General features: G+C 49.1%; 1 protein-coding gene across 1 annotated transcript in view; it reads left to right on the forward strand.

Moving 5' to 3' along the window:
* Positions 1 to 7,610: 7,610 nt before the first annotated feature.
* The window catches only part of PARP1 (poly(ADP-ribose) polymerase 1), a 37,094-nt gene continuing 32,627 nt past the window's right edge, over positions 7,611 to 12,077 (forward strand). Inside the window, exon 1 of the mRNA XM_004605427.2 lies at positions 7,611 to 7,884. Coding sequence (XP_004605484.1) covers positions 7,765 to 7,884 — 120 coding nt within the window. The 5' untranslated portion in view covers positions 7,611 to 7,764. The remainder of the gene's footprint in view (positions 7,885 to 12,077) is intronic.

The following is a 12,077-nucleotide window of genomic DNA, read 5'->3' on the forward strand; positions in this document are numbered from 1 at the left end:
ATGCCAAGCATATGCTCTCGTGCCTTAAGTCATTTCTCCAGCCTTGTATTAAAAGTTTAGTTTTATTTTAGCTTTATTAATTATTAATGGACTGGAACGATAGCACAGCAGGTAGGGCATTTACCTTGCACAAGGCCACCCAGGTTCGATTTCTCCGTACCTCTCAGAGAGCCCAGCTAGCTACCAAGAGTATCCCGCCTGCATGGCAGAGCCTGGTAAGCTACCCACGGCATATTTGATACACCACAAACAATAACAAGTCTCACAATGGAGACGTTACTGGTGCCCGCTTGAGCAAATCGATAAACAATGGGACAACAGCACTACAGTGCTAATTATTAATAAAAAACTAACTCTTTATAAATTGAAGTTCTGTGTTTATAATACTCTGTTTTAAAAAAACTAAAATTTTTGTTTTATTAATATTAAGAATTGATAAAATTCCCATTAATAAAAAAAGAGAAACTTCTGGGGCTGGAGTGATAGCATAGCTGGTAGGGCATTTGCCTTGCACGCGGCCGACCCAGGTTCAAATCCCAGCATCCCATATGGTCCCCTGAGCACCTCCAGGAGTAATTCCTGAGTGCAGAGCCAGGAGTAACCCCTGTGCATCGCCAGGTGTGACCCAAAAAGAAAAGAAAAAGAGAAACTTCTATTTCAAAAGATCACCCACTGGCACCTCCAAATACTAGAGTATAATCTGCATCCTGCTTCCCCAAACAAAATCACCAGATACAGGGGCTGGTGCAATTGTACAGTGAGTCAGGTGCTTGCCTTGCATGCAACTAACCCAGGTTCAACCCCCAGAATCCCATATGATCCCTGGAGTATTCCCAGGAGTGATTCCTAGTTGTAGAGACAGGAGTAAGCCCAGAACTTCACCAGATGTGCCCCAAAAACAAAAAAATAAACACCACCAGACATGGGGTGGGGAGGCAGGACTAACAAGATGTAACCTAAATACACTACTGAGTTAATGACCAGAGCACTAGCAATGCAGAGAGCCAGGAGTACAAAACCCAGAGTGTCTGAACAGAGCTCAGGGACCGTTGAAGTCACCCCCGCCTCCCCATGCCTTGGGGTTGCAGTTAGATTTGTGTGGGTGGGAGATGGCTCAGAGGGTTGGGACACATGCTTTGCTCATGGTCCACCTGTAGCACCATGCTCCAACCATTCCACCCGTCTCTGGCTCCCGTTTTTTTTTTTTTTTTTTTTTTTGCCAGAACTGAAGAACCCTAATGAATAGCAACCTCTGGATGTGGAAATAGGAAAAGATTGAGAAGGAAAAAGGTTTTCACTCTTTATGACTGTTTTTATATGTTTTTCTTCACATGGGGTTTTTGGTTTTGTTTTGCTTTGGGGGAGGGCATACCCAGCAGTGCTCAGGAGTACTCCTGGCACAGTACTGGGGTCCCTCTGAATAGTAGTCAGGAAACCATGTGGTGCTGGCTCCAAACCCAGGTCTCCCACATACGAAGTCTGAGCTCAGCCTTTTGCACCATCTACTGGCCCTGTTTGTTTTTCTTGTTTTGTTTTTCCAATGCAAAACTGCAATGAACTTGAGCCAAGTCTCTCTCCTTCTCTCCACACACCTCTTGCTGACAAGTGAGTACAATCATTCTGTGCCTGTCCTTCTCCTCTGGCTCATTGCGCTTGCTCAGCATGATACTCTCCATGTCCATCCATTTTAAGTAAATTTTATGACTTCATTTTCCTAACTGCTGCATAGTATTCTATTGTGAGATGTACTACCGTTTCTTTAACAGTCGTCTGTTCGCAGGCACATGAGTCGTTTCCAGATCCTGGCTATTATGAATAGTGCCATGATAAACATAGAAGAGCAGGTGGCATTTCTACAGTGTGTTTTTCGTCCCTCCCAGGTTATATTCCCAGAAGTGGTATTGTGGGGTGGTATGGAAGCTCAATTTTAGCTTTTTGAGGAACGCCCATATTGCTCTCCAGAAAGGCTGGACCTGTCGGCATTCCCACCAACAATGAAGGAGAGTCCCTTTCTCCCCACATCCATGCCAGCACTGGATGCTCTTGTTCTTTTTAATGTGTGCCACTCTCTGTGGCACATATAAAAATACATAAAACACATTAAAAAATTAAAAAATGATATCTCACTGTTATTTTGATTTTCATCTCCCTAATGATTAGTGAAGTAGAGCAATTTTTTATGTGTCTTTTGGCTATTTGTATTTCTTCTTTTGATTCTTCCTTTTTTGTTTCAAAGATTAACCCTAGCTGGGGCAATAGCACAGCGGGTAAGACGTTTGCCTTGCATGCTGCCAACCCGGGTTCGATTCCTCCATCTCAAAGAGCCCAGCAAGCTTCCGAGGCATATTCGATATGCCAAAAAAAAAAAAGTAACAAGTCTTACAATGTAGACGTTACTGGTACCTGCTCGAGCAAATTGAGGAACAACAGGACTGCAGTGAAAAGCTACAGTGGTATAATCTTAAGGTCTTTGACCCACATTGAATTGACTTCTTTATAAGGTGTGAGATATGGATACAGCTTCATTTTTTTGCATATGGTTTTCCAGTTTTCTCAAGACCATTTGTTGAAGAGGTTATCTTTACTCCATTTCATGTACCCACTTCCTTTGTCAAAAATGAGTTGACCATATTTCTGGGCGTTTGCCTTTGGGTTCTAGAATCTAACCCGTTGGCCAGAGTCTATCCTTATTCCACTTTCATGCTGTTTTTATTATTATAATTGCATAGCATAGTTTTAAATCAGGTAAAACCTTAAAAATGCATAAGATTTTTAAAATATAGTGACATAATAACATTGTTCTACAGGAAATAACAGGTAATGCAATACTTCCCAATTTCTTCTAAGTATGACTTTGGTTACTTGGATTGTTTTATGATTACATACAAACTTAGAACTAGGACTTCTGTTATCTCCAACCAAGTGTCACAGTTGTCAACCCAGAGGTAGAATGAACATGCATTTTGATTCAGTTACTCTAAAAAAATTCTGTCATGTGTTCCACTGATTTGACTTATAGTCAACAGGTTAAACAACTCAGTAATTTAGGGAATTCTGTATGTCTCACAACCCATTTGTCTAGTCAACTGAAATCCATATCTTTTAGGCTACTAGCTTTCTCTATGCTTAACACCTCTTTTGGTGAGTTTTGTTTATCCTGGTTGTAATTCTTGTTCTCTATAATAGAACTGAGTATGACACACTTCATAACTTCAATGAAGAAGATAAAAATGCATAAAGGTGTTTTAAAATAGTGACATAACAACACTGTTCTACACGAAATAACAAAATCTAGTGGTTTTAGGCTGATACTTATCGTAGGCTTGAGATCTCCAAGCCTGCTCGGGTCGGGACAGGCCTCCTCCACCCAGACTCCCCATTTCCCAGTAGCTTGGCAGCCACACCCACAAACTGCCCCCAGTGCCTGTGTAATCCCATCATGGCCAAGATCCAGAGACTATAAAACCTGTAAAACAAAGCTCCAGGAAGAGAGCAATGTAGAGTCTCTTTTCCCAACACGCCCTCCCGCCCCCACCCCCTGCCCCTCCCACACCTGGCTGTCTTCATCGGGCCCCTCAGAGCAGGGCGAGTTGAGTTTCCCTCCCCACCCCAAGCAGAGCCCCAGCAGCCGAAGACCTCCGGAACCCAGCCACAGCGATGCTCAAGGCCCCTCTCCACACGTTCTGATGAGCCTCATGCATGAAGGAACCGGCAGAGGAACCCAGGTGTGCAGGACCCGGGGCTGAGACCTCCAAGCCTGCTTGGATCAGGACTGGGCCTCCTCCACCCAGACCCCCCATTTTCTAGTAGCTTGGAAGCCATACCCACAAACTGCCCTGGCACCATTTAATCCCATCAATGGCCAAGATCCAGAGACTATAAAACAAGTTCCCGGAAACATGTGACATCTTATAGCCTAGTTCTCCTTCTCAAAGAACCTGACAAGGTACCGAAATTAGCCTGCTGCACGGCAGAGCCTGGCAAGCTTTCCCTGGCGTATTGATACGCCAAATACAGTAACAATGATGGGTCTCATTCCCCTTATCCTGAAAGAGCCTCCAATATGGCACCGCTAGGAAGAATTGTGTGTTCACAAAAGAGGCAGGGGGCCAGTAGGGCTCTATCTCTCCTGTCACCCACATTCAGTAGTCTTATGCTGCTTCCCCCACCCCAGGGAGGCTGATGGGCAAGCGAAGGAAGGAACGAGTGCAGGCTGGTTGGTATCAGTTGCAGTTTATTCCAATCTCCATTCCCGTTCTGCTTCTCTCTCAGCCCCCAGATCTTACAGTCTTAAACTTATATAGCAATCACATAGGGTGGTAACACAAAGGTGGGTCTGAACATTAACAAATCAACAAAGAGAGGTAAGACCATTCCTCAAGGGCAAAATCTCATCTAAAGAGATTACTAGGAGATCTGCTCAAGGGTGGGATCCAAACAAGGGTGTGTCGCTTTCTCCTTTCCTCAGCTAGTAATCCACTTACATAGTTGTAGTAAATCTACTTCTAATATTTCTAGCAATGTCATTCTGTATGAGCACAGTAAGAGATATATCAAACTTAAAGTTTGGTTCTTCCTGAGGACATCTCATTATACATTCCAGACCACAGTCCTCAGGCCAGGTTAATCTTCCTAACCCCAGCAGGGTCCTAATCTCGTTGTTACCTTTGGATCATGACAGCATTGTCCATGATCATGCCCTCAACATATAGTTGAGTATTGTGGCAGTTTGGCCTGACCCATTTCAATGCCAGGGTAGCTCACAGCTTGCCTGGGTCTATTCCGTCCCTCGTCGGGACCCCACTTTTGAGGTGTTAGGAACTAAGGGCAACTGAGTCGAGAAAGCAGATGCCCAGGAGTAAGTCTTATTGGAGTCAATCAACTCCCAAGTTACAAAGCATAATATTAACTGTCTTCCTGTGTCCATACAGAAAGGACATTCCTCTAAGGTAAACTATGCAAAAGACACTAACTTACAATACAAGTTCAGAGTCCTTAGAAGGATCTGATCTTACAAGATAACAGAATCTGATTAGGGAAAAGGTGATTAGCTGGTTGGGAAGGAGGGCGCAGAGAAGAGTTTACAAATAAACAGAGGAAGGGAGTGTCTCCAGGAGTGTCTAAACCTAAGCTCCCTGTGGCAAGGGAGAAAGGACAAATCAATGTTATCCTAAAATGTTTAGAGCTATACTCCAACAAAGAACGAGTAGAGAGAGGCTGTTAAACGTCAGGGCTAGGACGAATGGAGACGTTACTGGCGCCTGCTCGAGCAAATTGTGATCAACGAGATGAAAGTGATACAGTGATACCTTTCATAATTTCAAATGGTGAGAGGAATGCCCAAGTCCTCTCACTGACCTGCTATATTCTCACTAAAGAAATTACAAGGGAGCCAAACATGGCGGTTCTCTCTCTCAACCACCTATGGCGTTCGGTAGTCTCATGCCCCTTCCCCCAACCCGGGGAGGCCGATGGCAATGGGCAGGTGAAGGAACGAATGAGGGTCAGGCTAGTTGGTCTCAATTGCCATTTATTCCAACCTCATCTTCATTCACTTCTGACTCTCCCTCTGCTTCTCCCTCCTGCATGCTACTTCATTCTCTTTCTTGCTCTCTCATTCTCCTTCTCCTCCCCTAGCCACCTCTTACGGCCTTATTAAATCCCCAAGCATGAGGGGTTGGAGCTTACACATAAGTGTGCTCATACAACTAACAGAGGTAAAGTCCTTCCCTCAGGGGAATCTTCTTCTAAGACAGATTCTCATCCAGCAGGACAAATCTCCCAAGACTGAAATTCCAATTATGGGAGTGTTTCTCCTTTCCTTAGTCCAACAATCATACACTCATAATATTAGTCATTTTGTATGGACACAGTAAGAGATACATTAAGCTTTATAATTGCTCTCCTGGGGTCTTCTCGATCTCAGACTACAGTGCTCAGGCCAGATTAGTCTTTTCTATCCCTTGCAGGGTCCTAATCTCGTCATTACTTTTGGATCATAACAGCATTTGTCCATGACCATGCTCTCAACTTAATAGTTGAGTATTGTGGCACTTTGGCCTGGCCCATTTTGATGCCAGGGTAGCTCACAGCTTGCCCTGGGTCCATTTAGTCCCTCGTCGGGACTCTGCTTTTGGGGGTGCTAGGAACTAAGGGCAACTGAGGCTTAAGTCAAGAAAGCAGATGCCCTGGAGTGCAGATTGTTTGGAGACAATTTACTCCAAAGTTACAAAAGCATAATATTTTTTTAAATTTTATTCTATTGAATCACCATGTGGAAAATTACAATGCTTTCAGGCTTAAGTCTTAGTCATACAATGCTGAAAAAACCATCCCTTCACCAGTGCCCATATCCCACCACCGAAGACAAAAAAAAAAAACAAAAAACCACTGTACACCTCCCATCCCGCCCACCCCCACACCACCCCCCCCTGCCTTGTAACTGATAAATTTCACTTTACTTTCTATTTACTTTGGTTACATTCAATATTTTAACACAAACCTCACCATTATTATTAGGAGCACCCCACTAGAGTCAGACCAGTTGTGAAGAGAAATGAGGTCGCATAATATTAACTGTCTTCCTTTGTCCATACAAAAAGGACATTGTGGGGCTGAAGCAATAGTACAGTGGGTGGGGTGTTTGTGTTGCAGGTGGCGGACCGGTTTCAATTCCCAGCATCCCATATGGTCCCCCAAACACTGCCAGGAGTGATTCCTGAGTGCAGAGACAGCAGTAACCCCTGAGCATTGCCAAGTGTGGCCCAAAAATTTTAAAAAAAAGGACATTGCTTTAAACTATTCAAAAGATATAATGAGAGGAGAAAGGCAATATTAACTTACAATATAAGTTCAGTGGCCTAGAAGGATCTGACCTTACAAGTTAACAGAATCTGATTAGGGAAAAAAATGCTGATTAACTGGAGAAGTGAACATAGAGAAGTTACGGATAAGCACAGAGGAATGGGAGTGACTGGGGAGCACTATGATGAGTATAACCCAATAAACCTGAGCTCCCTGTAGCAAGGGAGAAAGGACAAACCAATGTTATCCTACAACCTGCTGCCCAGATGGACTGGCCAGGAATCCTGGCATAGCTCCCCTCCCCTGTCTTGAGCACTGCTTCGAAGGCCCCCCAAAAAACAACCCCCCCAAAAGCAAAACTTAAGTAAAATTCACACGCTGTTAATAGGCAATATAGAGTAAAGTAATTCGTGCCTGCTAAGGGAGCAGGCTTGGGAGGTAGTGTGGGTGTGGAGCTAGAGACATTGGTGAAGGTACAGGAACATGGTGGTGGAACTGGTGTTAGAATACTGAATGCCTGAAACAGCTGTACTATGAACTTTATAAATCATGCTGTTTAAAAAAAGTTAAAATTTTTTAAAATTCCAATTGTGTTAGGCGCCAAGAATAAAAATAAATAAAATAATAAAATAAAAGGTGGAGGGAGTGGGCATAATGCTGGCAGTGCCAGAAGGCGCGTCCCAGTAGCCTGCAGCCACCAGTTTACTTGCGCAGCCGCAGGCGCCGCCCCGCCCCGCCCCGCCCCCGGCCGCCAGAGGGCGCACGCGCCACGGCCCGCCCCGGGAGCGCGCGCGCCGGGGGCGTTCCCGCGGCCAGGCATCAGCAATCTATCCGGGAGCGGGGTCGGCGCGGCGTGCGCGACGGCGGCCCGGGGCCCTCGGCTGAGCGCGGCCGGCAGCGCGTTTCCAGGTCACGGGGTCGGGCTCCCAGAGCTGCAGCAGCAGCCGCACGAGGAGGACGATGGCGGAGTCGGCGGACAAGCTCTACAGGGTCGAGTATGCCAAGAGCGGGCGCGCCTCTTGCAAGAAATGCAGCGAGAGCATCCCCAAGGACTCGCTCCGGATGGCCATCATGGTGCAGGTGCGGGCGCGCCGGCCGCTTTGTGCGCGCCCGCGGCTCCGCGTGTGCGGGCCCGGGGGGAGCGGGGCCCCGAGCCGCGGCCCGCCATCTGCGGCCCCGGGCCCCTTCCCGGAAGGGTCTTGCTGAGCTTGCAGGAAAAGCCCGGGAAATCCAATCTGCAGCGGGCGAGGCCGTGTGCTTTGTGAGATCGGGAGTCGTTTTCCGAGCCGCGGCTCTGGCCGGGGGCGGGGGTGGGGGTTGTTTATTCTCTCGCCCCTCCCCCGAAGCGGGCGGAAATGAGTGCGTGGTCTCGGGAGCGCGTCGAGATTTGACCGAACCCTGTTGGGGAAAGATCTCGAGTCTCGGTTGAGGGCGGGGGGGCAGGGCAGGCAGCGGGCAACTTTTTGCTATCAGTTCAACACCCGCTCACCCTCGTTATTTTAGTCATGCAAAACTGGGCAGGAGAGTGCCATTTCTGTACCGTGCATTCCCTTGGGGTCGTCCTCGCCGACATATTCTGATGCATTTACAGCTCTGTGACCTACAGGGGCTCTGCGGGGGCTCCCCGCCTGGGGTTCTGCACAGACTGGGGTGGGGGGTCACCCTCCAATGGATCGAGGCAGCGGAGTGCCCCTGCCCTGGCAGTGGGTTCCTGCCTCTCCAGGTCCCAGATCGCGCCTACTCCCTCCCCGCCAGCTGCCGTCGCCCCTTGGTTCTTCGGGCTCAGCGCTCTTCATCAGACTAACTTGGTTTTCCCGTGCTGAGGCCAGGCAGTCAGATGCTTCTGGCGTGACCCAAGAGCCTCCCCTGCAGCCTCAGTACTGGGGTGGAGGGTTTGGACACCAGCTGCAAAAAGCCTGCAAAAGCAGGGTTTGGGTTTGGTGCAGTCTGGTAGAGACAGGGGCGGGGGCTCAGCCTTCTGGGAGAACCTGGTCGCTTCCAGGCTCTGTAGCGGAGCGCGGAGAGGCTCCAGCAGGGAGCTTCCGGCTTCCTGGATGTTGGGGGGTCTAGTGAAGTTGCGGAGCAGGGCTGTCCCCGCTCCCGCCCCCCTCCCCCCATCCTATTTGGTCCCTCTGCACCACCTGAGCATCAACCGGGTGTGGCTCCCAAACAAACTGAAAAAGTCCCATCTCATCTTTAGTCATCTATATGGAAATTCTGACCTATTATTGGGGTGGGGTGTGAATGGAAGGCCTACTAACAGTGTCTCATTGGTGTCCGGCACCAGTAATTTTTTTTCCTTTCCTTTTTTTGGTGTATTGGGCCACACCTGGTGTTGCTCAGGGATCATTCCTGGTCAGCTCTGGGGACTCTGAGGTGCCAAGGAATCAAACCCTGGTTGCTTGCATGCAGGGCAAGTGCCCTACTACTCACTGTACTATTGCTCTAGCCCCCCATAATAGTTATTTTCATATGCCTTCAATTATGGGGGTTTCTTGAAAATTCTATTATTCTCATTGCTGTTTCCAACAGAAGTTATAATGGACACTAGATCTTGCTATTGACTGCTTTATTTAAAGCTTATGGGTTGGAGGCTGGAGTGATAGCACAGCCGTTAGAGGGTTTACCTTACACACAGCCAACCTGGGTTCGATTCTCACGATCCCGTATGGTCCCGTGAGTACTTGCTGAGTGCATGAGGCAGGAATAAACCCTGTGCAATGCCAGATGTGACCCCAAAAAGCAAGCAAGCAAGCAAGCAAGCAAGCAAGAAAGAAAGAAAGAAAGAAAAGAACAACTTATGGGTCATTCCTAGTTTAATAACTATAATGCTTTTTTCAGTATTTAATGTAATTGGCTTCCTTTATGCATTTGTTTACTTGGTTTTACATATTAAAATTTTACATTGCCGATTTTACCAGTAGCCAAATGATCCTATATTATTGGGGAGGGGTGGGAAGCTTAGGTACAGGCAAAGTGGGGGAGAAGGTGTTATGGGTAGCATGGGATTGCCCCACTGAGGGATTGGTATCAGAACTAATAAAAGCCTGACCTGCTGGACCCTACCTAGTTGGGCTTACTGGGTAGCGCGTTAAGTTCTTTACTGTTAAAAGTAAGTGTGCTTTTCCTATCCTAGTGATCAAAGGCGAGTTTTTCTTTAGAATGTCTAGTTGGTCCTGTGGGCTGTTGGTCCTGTGGGCTGTTGCGGGGATGTCTGTCAGAAAGAATCCTGGACTTGGAGAGTTTGAGGGATTCTGTGACTTCACCAGCCCAGGTTCATCCAACGCCCCCTCCCACCTCCCCCAGCCGAGGCACTGGGGGAGTGGTCTCTGAGCAGCACAGGGTGTTGCTCCAAAGAAGAAAGAACCCTTTCTTCTCATTCTTAGACTTAAATACCTTCATTTACAGTTGTATAGGAGGATTGTCCTGGGACTCTTACCTGATGCTTCAGTTGGAATGCCTGGGGCAGCTGGGGTTGGAGCCTTTTGACTGGGGAGAGAAGGGGCCGGGCCCAGTGGGACGGGCTCACTTTCTGGTTGGCCTTGGTCTTTCGAGGGGGTGGTTGCTAGCCTGAAGAAAATGGCTTGAGGCCCTGACACACCTGGGTTGTTTCTTCAGTTGAGTGTTTGCTGAACACACGCACACGCTCTGCAGCTGAGGGTGGGGAGGCGGGGACTTGGAGGCTTCAGCAGCCCTTCCTGCGGCTCACAGTCAGTGAGATGAGAGAGACTGAGTGCAGGCCTGGCACTGCTGGTGTGACCCCCAAAACCAAAACAAAGACTTAAGTAGTCTTAAGCAAATAAAACTGGTCAGGCATTCTCAGGCTTTGGGGATGCCCCCAGGGACAGTGCTGTGCCCGTCCTTAAGTCACAACTCACTGGAGCCTGACCCTGCAGCAGACCGTAAGAGTTCCCCAGCCTGTCGGGGGGCTGCTGCATCATGGGCCCACCTGGGACCTGAGGGCCAGAGGACACGGAGACTAGGATACTGGCGCCGCCCAGCCTGCATGAGACGCCCGCTGCTCAGGGTATGGGGGCTGCCTGGTCAGCGGGTGACTGGGAGCGGGAGTGGATTCAGGGGGATGCCTCTGGCATGCGTTGGGGGTGCCAGGACCCTCTTCTGTTCTTGGATTCAGAAGGCTCCTCTTTTTCTCCATTTGAATGCCTCTATTCGTGCTGAGGTAGGACAGCAGGGAAGGTGCCCCCCCCCCCAAAAGACTGAGGCACGTGCCACTGGAGCAGCTGGCCCGCCCAGGAGCACTGCCACAGTTCATTCCCTGCCGTGGGAGCTGCAGGCGTGCTCTCCCACTCTCGAGGAGTGGCGTGCTTCCTCGGCCCAGGAACAGTGGCCGCCGTGAGCTCTGGTCTCCAGGCTGCCTGGAGGTGTTACCATGTTCGTGTGGGAGTGGGCTTATGGGAAGGACCCCCCCCCACTCCCCCGCAAACTCCATCTGTGAGTTCCGTGTCTTGTGTATTTTCTGCACCGTTAGGATATTTTCATTCCATCTGCCTGGTGTTTGGACTAGAGAAGATGTTTGGGGCCCTCTTGGCAACCACGTATTTTTTTTTAAGTTGTGCTTCCTGCTGGGCAGTGGAGTGGCAAGAGCCGGGGTGCACGGTTCAAGATGGGGCTGAGTCACTTGCCATTCGTGTGACATGGCTCCCCTCAGTGATCCGTGATGTCGGGCTGCCAGTTCCCACCAGAAATAGTCTGAGGGCGCCAGGAACTGAATCTGCACCATTGTGGGTCTCACTCTGCCCAGTCAGGCAACGCAGACCCTGAGCCCAGTGCCAGCACCTGCCCATGTATGATGTGTCAGGAAAGAAACGGGGATGCTGGGTGGGGGAGGGCCGCCTTTCCCACCCCTGAGAGAGCCCCTTCCTGGAGGCCAGGGAGTTCCATGATCTGCCCTCTGGTCTGCGCGGCCTCCAAGCTCTTCTTATTCTCTGGAAGGTGATTTCTTCCATTCGCATCTGTCTGGCTGCTGGGTACTTGGAGCCACTGTTGAGCTTGACACTTTTCTGACCTGTTTTCTCTCCTGGCCCATTATCTGGGACTTTCCTCTTCGTGTTGCGCCCGTAAAGGCTCTGTGAGCCACTAGGCCCTGGGCAGCCAGCCGGCTTCTGGCAGAGCTGGAGGAAAGGGCCTGCGAGTCCCCATCTCCGAGAGAGCAGGCTCGGCCACAGCAGCGAGCACCTGTCCGCGTCACCAGGAAAATCAGACCCGGGGTGCTCTCTCCCCAGGCCGCAGAGGGCAAAGGCAAGACTGGTCTC

Source organism: Sorex araneus, chromosome 9 (assembly GCF_027595985.1).
Source record: "Sorex araneus isolate mSorAra2 chromosome 9, mSorAra2.pri, whole genome shotgun sequence".
NCBI lineage: Eukaryota > Metazoa > Chordata > Mammalia > Eulipotyphla > Soricidae > Sorex > Sorex araneus.